General features: G+C 38.4%; 1 protein-coding gene across 1 annotated transcript in view; it reads left to right on the top strand.

The window, feature by feature from the left end:
* The window catches only part of TMC1 (transmembrane channel like 1), a gene marked incomplete at both ends in the record, with an annotated part of 70,463 nt that overhangs the window by 22,112 nt on the left and 29,851 nt on the right, over nt 1-18,500 (top strand). The window contains 2 exons of the mRNA XM_083883186.1: nt 114-483; nt 6,108-6,248. Coding sequence (XP_083739312.1) covers nt 114-483; nt 6,108-6,248 — 511 coding nt within the window. The remainder of the gene's footprint in view (nt 1-113; nt 484-6,107; nt 6,249-18,500) is intronic.

The following is an 18,500-nucleotide window of genomic DNA, read 5'->3' as shown; positions in this document are numbered from 1 at the left end:
CTTTGAGGCCAGACACAGATGCTTTCTGATTATTAGTAAGAATGAAGGAGGAAGAAAGGTCTTCTTCATGTGCCTTCCTCTCATGTGTTTTTATGTTTTTTAATCAATCACAGATAAAGGGAGGAAGAGAGCAACACCAAGAACCAGAAGGGCACATGCCAGAGGGAGAGACAGGCATGGTGATGAGGAGGATGAGGATGATGACTTTGGGACTAGGAGAGCTGGGCATCGCAGGAACAGGAACCGTAGACGGGGACGAGCAGCTGGAAATGAGGCCAGTGATTCTGATATGGACCCTGAAAAAGCCAGGAAGAATCAGGCAAATCAGAAATCCAAGGAAGATGATGAAGAAGAGGAAGATGAGAAAGGGGGTAAAAGTGGGAAAGGTAAAAATGAGAAGAAAGGGGACAAAAAGGCTGATAAAAAAGGGAAAAAAGAGAAGGCCAACAAGAAGAAAAAAGACAAAAAGAAATCAGGATCAGGGTAATTAAGTTTTTTTTTCTTATAATAAGAGTATAGTTATCTTACATAAAACTTGTTTTCACTTATAGCTGTGAAATACAAGGAGTCAGTATGACTCCCTTACTTGGGACAGTCAAATTAGAGCTGGACAGATAGTCTTTGTCCCGCAATGAGGAAATGATGGCTGAGTGAAATAAAAACTTTCTGGAAAAGTCAGATCTAGTTATAGCCCAAGTTTATGAGCTGTTTTCTAGAGAAAGGAAAAATGACAGAGGAGAAGAGAAAGTGGTAGAAGGAGGTGATAACAGGTGAGTTCTGCTCCCCTTTTTTCTTTCTGCAAAACTAAAATGTCCCAAACCCCAAGTTGATAACCCTCCAAAAAAAGCCAAGTTTTGTTTCCAGTATAGAACTAAAATCTTGATGCTTCTCAGAAGATCACATTCTTGTTTCCCAGCCAGTTTTGAGCCAGCTTTTTAAGATCAGTGCCAAATTTCAAGAATCCAGAACCAAAAACTGAGATGGGATTTTCCAGTCCGTCTCCCACTCACTTCCCCTGAAATGTCACTTTTCAGCTTTATAAAGCATCTAATGCAACCTGGAGTCTTTAGAAGACTCCAGTGATAGAGAGCACTTCAGAAAAATATTTCTATTTCTCTGTCATCCTAGCATTCCCTTTCTCCTTGTCCCTTCTTGTGCTTTTGAAAGGAAGCAGCCAGCCCCTGTGAGCAATGTAAAAGGGAACAAAGGGAGCTAGGCACACTTATCTCAGTGGAGAGGGAGAGAAATGTCCATTCCTCATTCAGCACTTGTTACAGCTGTTTTTGTTCCCAGAGACATTGATGGAGAGCAGGAATAAAAGGAAAAAAATACAGTGAGGCATGCTGATGCATTAGTTTTTCTGCGATGCCATTTCTATGCATGTCCACTCCATTTCCCTTCCCAATGAGAATGAGAATGCCTAAAATCTTTCCTTCTGCTGGCTCTTTGTGTGGTGGCAATTATACTCCTGTGTGCACTGCAGTTTCCTGCTCTCACAGAGCAACAGTCCTGACTATGTAAACCTATGTTCCTTTGCTTATTTTTGTCTTCATTGTAAACATTTACTCAGTGTTGATTTAAAGAGGCCACTGAAAAAAGAAAATTGAAAAAGGGTTGCAGTGGTTTTCATTGTCTTCCAAAGTTCTCAATATCGAAATACATAATTTTGGGCTAAATAACTTAAAATTGCTACCTGGAACTAGACTTTGTTCCTAAAGTAGTAAGCCTAACAACATTTGAGGAAAAATTGAGGACACTCTCAAAAGATAACTCAAGAATATTATATTTTTTGATTTACAGGAGCTGCTGAAAAGATTGCATAATAATAAGAATATTTTAAAATATTTGAAAAGAAAAAACAAAATAATGTAAAAATGAAAGATAGCAGGCTGGTGATCAGTTTGACTGTGATTGAGATAAAGGGTTTGCAAAGTTTCAGAATGGAAAATAGGCTCAGCAGTATAGAAATATAGGAAATCTGTGAGGACCTATCACAACAAGTGCTCTCTAATGTTTGAACATGAATCTTACTGATGCAGTTTTTTAGTTGCCAAGGTGTTTCATCATGAAATATCATGAAAAGAGCAAAATCAGAAGTTGAGAAAGAAAGGACAAAAAAAAAAAAAATTAAAAAAAAAAAAAAAAAAAAAATCCCTAAATGAAAAGTGAAACTATTTAACAGAGAGAAAATATTGTATTTACCACTCTCATTGTGGTTTGTGCTAAGCTGTAGCAACACTGACCATTTTGGTGAGGTCATAGTACAAGTCAGTAGAAACTGCTGCAGTTGCTCTCTTCCCTCTCTGTACTTTTCATTTAAATCAGGAAAATCTCTTCATTCACTACTTATTCTACATAGAGGACACAAGGGAATCCTAGAAGAATTCTGCACTGATTTTCTGGTTTAGCTATTTTGTTTTTTTTCAAAACTTAAATATTCCACTCTTGGTTAATTTGTGGTAGTGAGTTCTTTCTGGGTGAGTTTTAAATCTTCTGTTCTTAGGTGTCGATGAGACTGATTGTTACCTGTTATTGAGGGTGTGAGGGGGGCCTGCTCGACATGGTTCATAATCATCAATGCCAAAATATCAATGATAAATTGATCCCTTGATCTCACTTTGGGGGTCTGACATGTTCCTGGGTTAAAAAAATGGTTTAGTTCTTTACTGCCTTGTTTCTTTTTGTCTGATTAATTTCGGAAACTCTGTGCAGTCACATGAAAAAAATTATGAATGGGATAATATTCTTTCTACTGCATAGCTCTATCTGTGAATAAATAAACTAACTTTTATTAGGTTTACTTGAGAGTATAAAAGTTCTGTGAAAGCCTGGAGGCACATGGAAGATTAAGACACTACCTGTTTTTTCAAACTGAATAACATTATCTGACAAGCAATGATATGGGGATTATCGGTATAAATAGATTTACACAAAAAACTTGAAAGAAAGATTTCAAATTTAGTCAAATTTATTTAGTTGCTATGCTATACTCTCAAATCATACCAGTCTTATCCTGCAGCACCCAAGCCCAAAGAAAACATTTTTGTTGTAATTTTTAATGCTATACACAGAAATAATGAGAAATGCAGATTGCATCCCTAAAGAGGAGATGAAACTAAAACCAAAGTAGAGATGTATAATAAAGTCATAAAACCAAATTAGAGATTAATAGAATGAAGAAGCTCATTATATGTATAACTTGAAGAACCACTTGATTTCAAGATCTCCACTGACTTAGATATGTATTGAATTGGAGCCAAGGAGGATGGGAGCTTGATATCAAGATATTTATTGAGACTTGATGCTTTATGTTAGCCTTCTGGCCTTCAAATATGTGAATAAAAATCCTTTATGAGAGGTTACGACTTCTGGTAGCAGAAGACAGAATTTTGGTTTCCTGACTTGAATAACATGTTCCACCACTTGAGCTAAAGGAAAAGTTGGCTGTTACTCCTCCAAGCTTTACTGCGTAACATAAACACACTAGAAAATACTGATGCCTTAAAGAAACTCTGAAATTTGGATTTTTTATTATTTTTCTGTTTCCAAAGGAAAGTGAAGAATGGAAGGTGAGACATGTCTGTAAAGACAAGCAAAGCAGTATCTGGAAAAGAGTACAAAGCCCATAATATCCCGACTTGACCTCTTGTATTCTATTAAGCTTCCTTTTCTCAGTAAGCTCACTGCATTAGCACAAAGCCCTCATATTTCCCACCCTCTCACTGCAGCATTATAAACCAGCAAATTCCAGCTTTGAATAACCCAGCAATCTCCCATCAAAAGAAATGTTTAATATCAGGCACATCACTCTGCTTTGTAAAATGCAAAGCAACTGATTGCAATAATGGCTTCTGAGCTCTCTCAAATCAGAGACTCTTTTAATCCTGTTCTTCATAAAGACATGACTCTCCTTGCATTCTCCCTCAAAATTTTATGCACAAATAATTTTGTTATCCTTTATCCATTTGATTTCAGTTTTCATACTGTTCTCAACTTGCTCTTCACAGTACTGGTAGGACAATAAATAGATGTGGTGTTCAGTAGCAGTTTGTCTGTATGTAGTTTTAAGTTTTCTGCGATACTATTTTTTGTCGTGTAAAGCCCAAAATGGTAAGACTGATGGGTACAACTGTCTAAGGTGACAGTCTATTCAGTATGGGCCACAATGATGCTCAGAGGGTAGGAGAACCTCTCCTACAGGACAGGCTGAGAGAACTGGAATTGTTTTGCCTGGAGAAGAGAAGGTTCAGGAGAGATCCCTCTGTGGCCTTCCAGTGCCTTAAGGTAGCTTATGAAAAGAAGGGAGAAAGACTGTTTATACGGCTGACAGTGACAGAACAAGGGGCAAAAGTTTTAAACTGAAAGAGAACATGCTTAGATTAGATGTTAGGAAGAAATTCTTCATGCAGAGTATGGTGTGTCCCCGGATCAATTGTTTAGAGAAGCTGTGGATGTCCCACAACCAGGAAGTATTCAAGGCCAGGCTGTATGGGGTCCTGAGTAACCTGATCTGCTGAATGGCATATTTGCATATGGCAGAGATAGGTGGAGAGAGATGATTTTTGAGGTACCTTCCAACCCAAACCATTCTGAGATTCTATAGCTCTATGATAATAACTAGAATTTTAATCTTTAATAGCAGGATGACCCACAGCTAGGGTAGCCTCTTTCTTTCCTTTGCTAATTTCTGTGTGTCTGAAAGTTTTCAGCTCATCCCCTAATGTTTTGTTATAATTAAGTAAAATTTATGAAGACTATAGGTAGATTACCAGTAAGAAATTTGTATTTTTCTGTGGTTCATAAAGTACTTTGCTTTTATTTTATTTGTTTGTTTTGAATTCTATCAGTAATTTAGATCTGGTAAACTCTTGTGCCATTTGCATAATTTAGATCTGTCAAAAGACCTGTGATACCTGTTTTGGTAGAAGAAAAGTTTTATAATTTTTAAATTGTTCAGGAGATAGAACCAATTCATTAGGTAATGAATCAATCAGCTCTCACATCAGATTTTGGATATCTAACTCTCAGAAAGGTGATGTATGAGCAGAAGAGTCTGAAAACTACTTGCTTGATAAAGTCAGAATAAATTTTTCTACAATGAAGCCAGGAAACCACTAAAAAACCCTCAAAAATCTTGCAGTACAGCTTCGAACTTTCAGAAGACAAACAAAGAAGCAAGCAAATCAACAAAAGAAGCTAAAGAAAACACAAGAACAGATAGAAATGCATCAAACAGCTATTACCAAGAGGTTACTTAGTGGTAGTTGTCACTGTCAGCTTTTTAGAGCAGAAAGTCAGAGTCTATTGATTTCCTCTTTATCATTTTCCTGCTCACTGGCATAAAAAGAGGAAGCACCTGTTGTTAATGGATTGCTACATGCCATTATATGAGATGCAAGATTGCTCACAGAAAAGAGTATCTATGCAGATGTTAGGAAAGCGAATATTATTTTAAACAGCTGTTTTTTGCTAAGATAATGCAGACTGATGTGTGGATAGTAAGATCAGATCATTGACACAACGTACCTGAAGATGCCATTACAATTGCACCTCCTTTCCCGGAGTGCTTGCTGCTTTCTCGTGGTCTTGCTGCAACGTGACTTTGAGTTTTTCCCATCTATGAAATGTTAAGCCTTGGTAAGTGCATGGGCTGTCATTTGGGGTTTAAATTTGTCTTAGCTGAGGCTGTGGTGTCTCTTCTCTCACTTGTAACACATTAAGGTAAAGGAGCTTGTTTTTATGGCTGAAGTTATAGCATCGTCACTTGATCATTGTGAGTTTGGGTTGGACTCTTAGGAGACTGATTACAGCTGCAGAGACAATAAGTGACTGTCAGATTTTACCCCAAGAGGGCTGCTCCCTGTCCCTGTGATTTTGAAGGTGTTGTGTTTCTTCACCTGCAGGTCTCCATTTTGTGTGGAGGCTTTGCCTTTCATACTAAAATTGATAACAAGTTCAAATGAAGGGTGTTCTCCCTTCTGAGCAAATGTGAATGCACTTATCTAGTCTCAAATGTAACAGAAATTAACACAAAGTATGTTTTTCTGTGAAAACTTCTGTCCTGTCTGAGTTTTGGTGATGTTTTCTGTTCCTGCTTTTGTTTGAAGCTCTGATTCTGAATCTGAGGAGGAGCCAATTACAGAGGAGGAGTTGGCCAAGCTGAAAGAAGAGGTAGAAGAAAAAAAGAAACTCATTGCCACACTACGAAACAAGCCATGGAAGATGAAAAAGAAGCTGTCTGTCCTGAAGTATGGTTTGATTTCTGTAATGAATATCTGCTGTCCAGCTTTGCACTGTTTTTCTGAATTTTCACTATAGTTAGGCACCTACTTACAAATTAAATTCAGACCACCTCTATCTTCCTCAGGAGCTATTCTCACAATAAGTGGAGGTAAATGGTGTTTCAGACCAGAGCTTTCTTGTCCCAGTAGATCTGAAATCAAATATGGAAAGCTTATGAATTTTTGGAATTTCCATTAAAACCCAGTGCAAAATCTTTTCCTTTTCTTCAGTTAGATTGATGCTGATGAATACTTCCACTGGTAAGATTAGGAGCTCATTAATATCTCTCAGAAAAATTATGCAATTGCAGGATTGCCTTAAGATTGCTAGAGAGAGAGGATTTTTCTCCTTAGTCTGACTTTTAGGAAAGAAAAAATTAACTTATGAAAAAGCAAACTCTTTGAAATAGAACTTGTACTTTCATGCATTTTTATTTATGCTGTATAGAAAACTGCATTTTGCCCTAGCAAAGCTATTGCAATATTTACTTGGAAGCCAAAAATTAAGTGTTCATTTACATTTAAATTTCCACAAAACACAGGGACAGGTAAATAGAGAGAACTTTATTCCTTCAACAAAACTGCTATGCTCCCCTGTTTTAGATAACTTATTTACTGTGGCGATAGCAAAACACCAACAAGACATACCTAGCAGAGAAGGGATGGTCTGTCCTGCAGAGAGTTTTTAATATGAACAGAAAACACAGATATGAAATATGGTGTGGAAAATCTACAGATTTGTCCTTTTAGAAGGTAAGGTAATTTTGGAAAGAGTAAACTTGCAAAGAGGTAATGAAAGATTCAAAGGAGGTAAAAGGGAACAGTATGTAGGAGATATAGAGTTAAAGCTTTTTGAAGACAAGAGAAAATTTGCAAAATATAAATGAGCAGATTAAATTTTGGGTAGTCTACAGCTGAAGGATCCCCATGTACATAAACTGAACATTTGCTTGTAGTCTTCCTATGGAGAAAGTTTCTATTTTTACAACCATTTTTTCTATCTGATAATTCCTAGCAATTCCAAGGAAACTTCATGACTTGGTATGTCCCTTAGACTATTTTCCATTATTGCTTTTTCATGTGGGCAGTGATGATACTGCAACATGTAGCTAAAGGATGATTAAGAGACACTTCTGGGCCTTGGGATATCTGGTAAGGAAAGCTGGTGCAGAGGTTAGTTTTTCCTCTATGCTTCCAGCTGTGGGCAGTGATATTGGAAGAAACAGATGGACCCAGTCTGTTAACACAACAATTCACAGAAAAAATCCTCCTAGGAACTCTGCCAAGGCTATTTGAAGGTGGTGAGGTGATTTGAGACAATCAGTACACCTTCACCAGGGAAAAAACTGCCTGAACAAACCTTCTGTGATGAAGTTACTACATTAGTGGACAAAGAAAGGGCTGTGGATGTCATTTAGATGGACTTCTGTAAGGTCTTTAACATGGTACTCCAGAAAATTCTTCTCTCCAAATTGTAAAGATATGGATTAAATGGGTAGATTGTGTCGTGCTAAGAAATTGTCTGAATGGCTACACCCAGGGAGTTGGTGGTCAATGTGTCATGTTTGTTTGGATATCACTGACAAATATTGTCATTCAGGGATTTGTACTGACAAGTGCAATTTAATGTCTTCATCAATAACGTAGATGGAGGGATTGTCTGCACCCTCAGAAAATTTGCAGATGACAGCAAGCTGAGTAGTGCAGTTGACACACCTGAAGGACAGGATGCCATCCAGAGGGACCAAGACAATCTCAAGAAGTGGGCAATGAGAAATGGGAATCTCATTAGGTTTAACAAGACAACTACTCCAACTTTGTTGGGGCAAACCCCATCGTCAACATAGGCTGCAGGAGGAACAGATGGAGAGCAGCCCTTTGGAGGACTTGGGGGTGCTAGTGAATGGAAAGTCAAAGAAAAGCCTACAATGTGGTTTTGCAGCTCAGCAAACCAAATCTATCCAGGGCTTCATCAAAAGCAGCGTGGCCAGTAGGGTGGGGGAAGAGATTCTGCTTATTTAAACCACTCTAGTGAGACTCCAACTGAAGTTCCGTGTCCAGATTTGGGGTCCTCAGTACAGGAAAGGCCTGAACCTGCTTGAGCAGCTCTGCAGGAGGGCCACAGAAATGGTCAGAAGACTGGAACAGCTTTCCTATAGAGAGAGGCTATGAGAATTGGGCTGTTCAGCCTGGAGAACTGAAGGCTCTCGAGATATCTTATTGCAGCTTCTCCATACTTAAAGGGGACTCTTAGGGAAGATGGGAACAGATTTTTACAAGAGGATGGGGTAATTAGACAAGTGGTAATAAGATCTTCAAGAATTTAGATTCAGACTATATATAGGGAAGATATTCTCTGTGGTGAGGGTAGAGAGACACTGGATGGAGCTGCCCAGAAAAGTTGTGGATGCCCCATTCTGGGAAGTGTCCAAGGACAAGCTGGATGAAGTTGTGCTTGTTCTCTTATAAATTTAAGATTTATAAGAGAATCATTAGTCTGATAGATTGCCACTATAGACATTGTTCTTGTACATGTTAAAAATGGATGCATGCTGGCTGTAAGAGCGTTAAAATTCTAAATCAATAATGTGACTTTTGAATAACTTTGTGTTAGTGTTCCTGGCTCTTGAAACTCTTGGTGAACCATTGTTAGTAGCAAATATTTCCCCTTGTCATCTGCTTCTTTCCCTGTTAAGGATTCAGAATATCATGGGATGTGTGGTGAAAAAACAAAAACTATCTTCTTACAGGTAGAAGAGCAAATTGCCCTATTTGTTCTTCCAGCTTTCACGATTGAGAGATACTTCATTGGAGGTTTCTTCTTAGTATTATATAAATGTTACGTAGTTGTATAAGCCAACCCCCACTCCCATGTTTGTTCTATATCAGCATCTTTTATTTCCAAGACTGGGAAAAAATGCTATCCAGTAATACTCCTATACATGACAAGACCAAAAAAACCCTTTTTAAAATATTATTTTGAGTGGTTAATATTAGCATCAATTAGGACTTTTAATTCTAAATACTAATTTTAAAAAAATAAGTGTTGTCAGAATAAACAATTTTTGGGGAAAGATTTAATTTCCACTGAAATTTGTGGTTTTTTAAAAAACAAAATATTTTAAATAATTAAAACGTTTTTAAAAGCATTTTCAAAGGAACATATTTTCATGGCTTAAACTGTATAAGGTGGGAAAGATGATTTGTACTTAACTCTAGTGATTACTTTGTAAAATGGTAAATATTTTCCTTCATTCTTTGGAAAATGCATGAATGAACAATAATTTTAGAACACAGATGTCGAACTATTTATTCTGCAGAAAATTCATTCTGTCAGAACATGGCTGAGAGCTCATTGCAGAGATGGCATTCTTAATAGAACTACACTAGCAATTTAGATCAACTCTAATGTCTAATCTATATCCCTGTGTCTAAAAAGATGCATTTCAAACAGCCCATGATTATTCTCTGAAGGACCTTGACTTGAGGATACTGCTCATCAGTGTCCCTCTGCAGCATGAAGTTGAGCTGTGTTGATATTGTCAGACTCTCAGCTCATCCTGAGACATCACAGTCAGATCTTCATGGGTCTGGAGATGTAAAAAAGAGAGGAAGAAGACATGGAGAGGTGTGAAAAGATGTTACAACAGTGTCTCCACTCTCCTAGGCTCTGAGCAATAGACTTGTTAGGCTGTGGGCTGGGAACACACTGGTCTGTGCTACTGACTATACGAGTGTGCCTAGAGTTCAGACTTTTTCTCATTTCCAAGACAAATATTCTCCTTCTGAAGAGCTATCTTATTCTAGTAATTTTCCCTTGACTGGTTTACATGGTTTATGAACAATGTTGCTTTGCCTTTTCTATGGGAGACAAGAACTTGTGATATTTCTTCTTTGCCACTGCCTACTCAGGTCAGTACAAAGTTGCCTGAAGAGCCACGAGGTGATAATGGCTATTAATTATCACTTGCAAGACTGAGATTTAAAGAGAGGGGTGAATTGACTGATTGATTGATTCATTGATTGATTGACTCCATGGGAGTCAGTCCTGAAGGGCAAAGTAATCCGGGAAGGCTGGATATGCTTTAAAAAAGAAATTGTTAAATATTCAGGAACAGACTGTCCCCATGTGAAGGAAGAAAAGTCATTAGGGAAAAAGGTCAACCTGGTTAAACAGAGATATTAGGCTTGATCTCAGGAAGAAAAGAAAATCTATTGTTTCTGGAAGGATGGACAGGTAACTCGGGAGGACTTCCAGGATGTGAAAAGTTCAAGCAGGGAGAAGATTAGAATGGCCAAAGCCTACTAGACCCTGATTAGCATCTACTTTTAAAGACAGTAAAAAGTATCTATAAATCACATTTTCAGTAAATGGAAGGTCAAAGAGTCTCCTTGTTGAATGTGAAGAGTAGTGACAACGAATGAGAGAATGGCAAAAGTACTTAATGCCTTCTTTGTCTCAGTCACCAATATCAAGACCAGCTGTCCCTATGATATCCAGGGGAAATGTGTGAAGCCCCAGCAATCCAGGAGAAGATGGTTAGTGTCCTGCTATGCCAGTTAGACATGCACAAGTCTATGCATCCTGGTGGGATCCACCCCACAGGAATAAGGGAACTGGTGAAAGAATCAAAACATTCTCAATAATCTGCCAGCAGTACTGGTTAGCTGGAGAAGTTCCAGCTGACTAGAAATTAGCACAGGTAATGCTCATCTACAAGAAGGATCAAAAGAGTGATCTGGGGAACTTCAGGCTTGTCAGCTTAACCTCAGTTCCAGCAATTTACGGAAAACATTACCCTGAGCGCCATTACGCATAACAATCAGGAGATCAAGCCCAGCCAACACAGATTGAAGAAAGGCAGGTTGTGGTTGACCAACTTGATCACCTTCTATGACAAACTGATCTGCTTAGTACATGGAGGGAAGGCTGTGGATGTCACCTATCAAGGCTTCAGTAAAGCATTTGATACAGTCCCCCAAAGCATCCTTCCAGAAAAACTGGTTTGGATGGGTGCACTCTTCAATGAGTAAAAACTAGCTGTTTTTCAGTGCCCTGAGAGTGGTGGTGAATGGAGTTAAATCCTGCTGATGGCCAGTCACTAGTGGTGCTCCCCACAGCACAGTTTTGGGGTCAGTATTGTCTAACATTTTTATTGATGATCTGTGTGTGGGAATTGAGTGCACTCTCATTAGGTTTGCAGATGACACCAAGTTGGTGGGAGTGTTGGTCTGCCTGAGGGCAGGAAGGCTCTGCAGAGGGACAGGCTCAGTGGGCTGAGGACAACTGCAGGAGGTTCAACAAGGCCAAGTTCTGTGTCTTCCACGGGGGTTGCAGGAGCCCCTGTGCAGCACTACAGTCTTGAGATGAGGCAGCTCGAGAGCTGCTCTTCAGAAAGGGACTTGGAGGTTGCTGTCTGAACATAAGCCAGCAGTCTGCTCAGGTGGCCAAACAGGCCAGTGGCCTCCTGGCCTGTGTCAAGAACAGTGTGGCCAGCAGGACAAGGGCAGTGATCGTGCCCCTGTACTGGGCACTGGGGAAGCCTCACCTCAGTCTGTGCTCGGTTCTGGGTCCCTCACCTTAAAAGGGACATTGAGGGGCTGGAGCCTGTCCAGCAAAGGGCAACGAGGCTCCTGAAAGGACTAAAGAACATCTCTCATGAGGCACAGCTGAGGGAGCTGAAGTTGTTTGGTCTCAAGAAGAGGAGGCTCAAGGGGAGGCTCATTGATTTTTACAACTCCCTGAAAGGAGGTTGTGGTGATTCAGGGGCCTGTATCTGCTATAGTGCCTGCAGTGAGAGGACAAGAGGAAATGGCCTTAAACTGAGACAAGGGAGAGTCAGATTAGATACGGGAAAAAGCTTTTTTGCTGTTAGGTTAGACAAGCATTGGCATAGGATGCAACAGGGAGGTGGTGGTGGAGTCACCATCCCTGGAGGTGTTCAAGAGGCATCTGGATCTGATGTTCAGTGATGTGGTTTAGGGATTTGGGGGTTATAGTGGTATTGCAGGGTTGATGGTTTTCTGTAAGGTCTCTTAAAGGTCTCTCCAAACCATTCTATGATCTTTGGATTAGAGGAAGGTACAAAAGAAATAGAACTAATGGGCCAGAATTTCAGCTGTTGCAAACTGGAAAACCTTCAGGGAAAGCTATCCCAGTTTAAGTCTGAGAGTCAGATTTTGGGAACTGTATCCATGTTTGTGCATTTTTCTGCCTGAGTTTTACACCAATATTTAGAAAAGGAAAGGGTTTAAATGCTGCGTGTGCTTGCCTCTGATATACTCATCTCACTTCCCTTCCATTGCTCATAGCACTTATAGATAGACAAAATTTTGTGCTATAAAAACACAAAGTTCATTAATAAGTGGGTACTTTATATCCAACAGCAATGCTTATTATGGTACCATATAAATAGAGAATTGAGCACAAGAATCCAGAGATGTACCCACTCTGTTCTCTAAAGTTATGTGCTCTCTAAAGAAACTCAAGAACTTTTTTTTCTGCTAGGAAAATCAGAGCAGTCCAGAATCTGTTCTTCACTTAAAATCATAGGATGGTTTGAGTTGGAAGGACCCTTAAAATTAAATTTATTCCAACCCATTTATTCCCTTCCTGCCATTGGAAGGGACACCTTTCACTAGACAGGTTGCTTAGAGCCCCATTCAGCCTGGCTTGAAACTTCCAGGGACAATGTATCCACAACTTCTCCAGAAAACCTGTGTCAGCATTTCACCACCTTCACAGTAAAGAATTTCCTCTTAATACCTAAACAAACTTATTCTATCTTAGTTGGAAGCCATTCCCCCATGACCTGTCACTACATCCTCTAGTAAGAAGTCCCTCCCATTTCAAGCAGGTCTTCTTCAGGTACTAGAAAGCTGTAACTAGGTCACCTTGAAACTTTTTCTTTTCCAGGCTGAGCAAACACAGTTCCTTCAGGCTTTCCTCACAGGAGGCTGGCTCCATCCTCCTAACCAAGTTACTCTAAGAGCAACTTTGTGGTTCTCCTTTGGACTACCTACAATAGGTTGATGTGCTTCCCTTTTCCACTGATGTGGTCACTCCATCATAGCAGACCACATGCTAGGGACAGAATATATTATGGTGATTTTTCAGTATTTTTGCAGCATAATTCATTTTATTACTTGACTTAGACTGTGTGTCAAGACAAATGAACTGGAAATAAGATATTTTATAAGCATACAAACCCTAAGTTGTATAGGGTGCATATGTGGGATGGTGGAAATTTCTCACCTTTTGTTGCACTCTTTGTACTCCCATCAATCAGTATTTCATCTCTCTTACTGTGGACGTACTGACAGTCCTGGAGGCCGGACTGGTTGTCTTGGAGGCCAGGTGGGTATTAAATAACGCTATAATTTGCCCACTATTATTACTGAACTGCTTTTCAAGTGAGCTGTGCCCAAAAATATTTGTTTTGATGTCTGTTTTCAGCCAATATTATAAGACCCTCAAAAGTCTGGGACAATCAGTATTTATTGAGCTTTCAGTTCTTAGAGTCTGAAACCTTCCTGAACTGTTACTGAAAAATGTGATCAATCCACTCAAATTGTATTAATTAGCAACAGGCTCTAAGAGCTGTAATGCATCCTTTCTCCAGCACAGAAGTGCCTGAGGTACCATACACCTAGCACTTTGGAAGCTGTAACTCCACACCTTGTATTAATAATTAACTCAGGCTTCTCTGGGACAATAATGCCTGCCCCCCTGAAACATTTATTAGTTCTAGCATCTGTAATTCAATTAATAAGCTTTCTCTAAAGCTTCTCTAAATTCACAGTTAGCTAGTGGGGCACACTTTGGCCTGTCTTGTGATACAGATAATTTACCTCTAACACATGATACCAGTGATTACAAAGCTTGATTTTGTTGGTCTGCATTGTTTTTGACACATCCTTGTGTTTGTGAAGTCTCATTACTTCCAAGTGCCCATGAATATGTATATATGTACTTTTGGTTTTTTGTTGTGGTTTCTAAAGTATTTCTAAGACTTGCTCATTCCTCCTGTTATGACACTTCATTTATAGCTTGAAAGAAATGGAGGAAAGACAAAGTTTGACAGAAGTCTGCGGGGAGGTACAAATAGGGGTCATTCATTTAGATAGTTTGGATATCAAGGTAGAAATTAGTAATTTAATTACTTTAATTTAGTAATCTGTTGAATTATATTTAACAAGAATATGTGTCACAGGTGTGGAAAGGACATAGGAAGCCTGGTCCCTGACTGAATGATGCCAAGTTCATGCTGAACTTTTAGGGCCAGGAGGTTTAAATAACTTACAAACCACAGAGGTCAGGGGTAAGTAGTGAGTGGAGTAATTAGTCAGTGGACTAATCTGCTGCAGAGCTGGTGGGGGAAGAAAAGCTGAGGAGAGAATGAATACAAATTCTGTTTGATGGCTCTAACATCATAAACAATATGAAAATATTTAGAATGTTACTGGTAAAATTACCAAAATGTAAGAGATACCTGTAGAACATCAAAGGTAACTTTATTTCCTTTATTCCAACAGTGAAAAAATACTTCCACTATTCTTTCACAAAGTAATTTTTTTTTTTTTAATTATTTCTTTCAATTGCATAACAATAATTTTAAAAAAATTAGACTGGAAAAGAAATGATCATTGAGTCCACTCATTAACACAGCACTGTTGAGTCCATCTCTAGTCCAAGTCCCTTATGGCCACATTTACACACCTTTGCGAAACTCCAGGGATGGTGATTCAACCACTTCCCTGGGCAGCCTGTTCCAATGCTTCACAGCATTTTGGTGAAGATATTTTTTGTAATATCCAATCTAAACCTCACCTGGAAAAAAACTGAGACTCTTTCTTCTTGTCCTGGTTCTTGTACCTGAAAGAAGACACTGATTGTCTCTTCACTACAACCTCCTTTGAGGAGGCAGACTGACTGAGGGTGCCCTTTATCCCCTCCTCCAGATCATGAAAACAGCAGGACTGTCCTCAGTATTGAGATGAATTTAACTCTGTTCACCACCACTATTTTGGCCCTATGACATGTACTACTCTTTTATTAACTATATGGTGATTATTGACTATGTGATGATTTTGGCTATTACTTCACAAGATTGGAAACATTATTACCACAATTTTTAATGCCTATTTGAAAAATCTTCTTGTCGTGGTTAGTGTGCATTAACAGTCAATGCATCAATGCCAGCAATTCTATTAATGAAAAAAAAAATTAAAAAATTAAAATGCATTGTTATTATACCAGAGTAAAATTCAGTGTAAATGAAAATAATACTGCAAGTTCACCATTTGGACTTAGCTGATTTCTTTCATCATTTATACAACAAATTATTAAGTATGGGAAAGCAATTTATTAAGACAGGGAAAGGAGTTGCTTCATGCTTCTTTGATGAAACATGAAAATAGCTTCTTAAATATTGTGCAGGTATGTATCCAACAGTTTTTTTTGGTTCAGTCTTTCTTGTGTAACTCAGTTGACTGCACTTATAATCACTTAGTAAGAAAGGGTTGTTTGTGATACAATGATGATCTTAGTCCAATGCAGGGAAATGAAATGAAAATCAGGGAAAAATAGGTTATAAAATGTTCAGGGAAGAAGGGATGCAAGGAAAGAAGAAATTTCAGCACTGGCAAAGCAGAATCCAAGAACCATTCCAGAACATCTGCAGTGTAAAATCTGTAGGTCCAGATCACCACATTCAGAAAGCAATTTTTTTGGTTTGTCCTGGAGAAAAAGCTTAAATACTGTTAACACTTGAAAGATTGCTTGATGGCAGTCCAGGTAGCAGATGAGAATAAGAAAAACTAGTTTTAGTAGAAAATCTTACAAAATTAATTTAAAACAAGTCAAAAAGGGGTTTAAGGGAAATAATTTTGAGGAATTTGATAGTGGAAAATTCCTTCCTGTTTTGGCTTAACATTTTTTTATATAAAAAAAGTTTGTGGAAAGCTTGAGTGTTTCACCTATAGATGCAAAATATACATATATATGCTATCAAGGATTTTAAAATATATTTATTGCTGTTTTTGTATTATGCTCTTAAATTTCTAACTTGTTGCTTCACTCTGAAAAAAACTCAACTTAAAATTTGAAAATTTCATATTCTGCAATGTAATGTAATTAGTGACTGAAACCACAAGTTTTCTACTCTATAGGTTTTGATTTCAGGAAATTTTCATGAACAAACCTGAATTATCCAGTGATAGAATGGTAGTACAATACAGTATCTCGACTTGGGAGATTGGCAGGTGTGCAGTTTATTGAGTCTGCCTGCTTCTATGGCACTGTTCCAGAATTGACTGCTGAATTTAGGAGGAAGCTGCCATCTGCTGTCAGGACTCCCTTATGCCTGTTGACAGAGCACCAGGATTTTGGATTCTGAGGTTTGAGTTTAAAGGTTACCCTCGGACACAAGTTTTCCTGAAGATGAACTTATCTATTTTCTCTGACTTACTTGGGAGAGCTGAAATCTAATTGTAGATTTTTCTGAGAATCAAAATGAAAAATGGTATGTGAGCAGTGTGCTGTAAATTCCCTGCGGCACTCAGAGTGGCTTGGAAAATAAAGAATCCTCAGTCAGTGTCAATGTTAGCTAAGTACAGAAAGCTCAGACTTAAAAATACAGAATACAAATGTGAACCAGAAGCACAGGATTGGAAATAAAGGATCTACACCCTTAAAAAGATGTGACTCAATCCTCAAGCAGTGCTTTTGAGGTGATGAATAGGTGGGTTCTGTGGCTATGGAGGTGGCTGGGTATTTTTGTCTTTTCTAATCTGAGTCTTTGCTTTCCTTGTGCTATAAAGAGAGAAAAAAGGTGATTATATTGGCATTCATAATTTCAAACATTGGGAAAAGCTGTGCAGAAGTCCTGAGAAGGTCAGGTGAATTTGCACTGGCCCTGGTGTTTCACCAGCTGTGTTTGGGTGAAAGCACTTGGAAGGAGGGAGTGCTCAGAGGTCTCTCAAATAAGGAAAGCTCTCAATGACTGAAAATTAAATTCAGTAACTTAATTTTGCACTTATGTGCACTTATTTGGATCCTTGGTACTGCAAGCTAAAGCAATTGTTGCAGTGGGTGTCTAAGTTGTGAAAGGCCTCGATAGATCTTCAGACTGAAGATAACCCTAAGAATTTGCAGTTACTTGAAATACGCAGTTGCATCCACAGATGTTGAGATTTTTAACCATTAAGTTAGAAAAGTTATGACGTGGCTAATGGCCATCTTGTCACACAATTTTAATTCTCCTTTTTTCAACTAAACTGCTATATGTCATTTACACTGTCAGATTTAGCAGTTCAGTGAGATCTTTTTCCATCCTTGTATAAAATATATGAGCAGAAGATATAAGCATGATAATTAATTTCACTTTATAAACTTATTTGCAGTCCTGGAAAGAAAGAAATGTGTGTCAAAATCAGTATGCATCACAATTAGTATTTTCCAATATTCTACCTTTTCCCAGGTGCTTTGTGTGATACAATAATAGTAAACATACTACAGAGTGCTTTGTAGCTATCCAGTGTAACAACAAAACAGTTTACAGCACTGTGCATACACTGACAGTTAAAAATTCTTAGTCTGTTTACCAGTGGTTTAGGACATTTAGCCTTTGGAACACATTTTTTCAGGAGAGACATAATGGAAAGTCATAAGTGGAAATTGGATTAAATATAGAAAACATTAGTATGCACTTCATCTAATCTCTTTATTGTTTCATTCCATGAACTTTGTGCATTTTGTAAAGAGTTTAAAAGCCTCCCTTTCATCTTTATTTAACTTATATATCTTTATTGGCAAAATTTTGGCCTTTTGGGGACCAATAAAGCTGAATTTCAAAGAAATTACTCTGGGAATGGTACAGCTAGAGGAGATGTATGCAAAAATTCAGAAGAGGTAAAGTAAATGTAGTATTGAGAAGGGTGGGCACAAGGGAACCAAAGCTCTAATGTACACACACATATCTCTCCCAACCTGGGAATGCATCCTGCACTGCCAGTGCAGAGAGGGGAGGTTTGAATGCATCCAGAGCAAGACTAAGACACAAATGTGATCAAATGTTGGTAATCAAAATTATAATTCACTTAAATTCACATCAAAGAAGAGAGCAAGGAAGAAATTAGAAAAGTAGGAAAAAGCAAAATTTTACAGAAAGCAAGAAAGGTGATCACCACCAAGAATCTGCAGTGTCCCATGAAGATCCT

This window comes from Zosterops lateralis (assembly GCF_965231275.1).
Source record: "Zosterops lateralis genome assembly, chromosome: Z".
Classification (NCBI taxonomy): domain Eukaryota; kingdom Metazoa; phylum Chordata; class Aves; order Passeriformes; family Zosteropidae; genus Zosterops; species Zosterops lateralis.
Note: the sequence above shows the minus strand (reverse complement) of the source record. Positions and strands in the feature narration are given on the sequence as shown.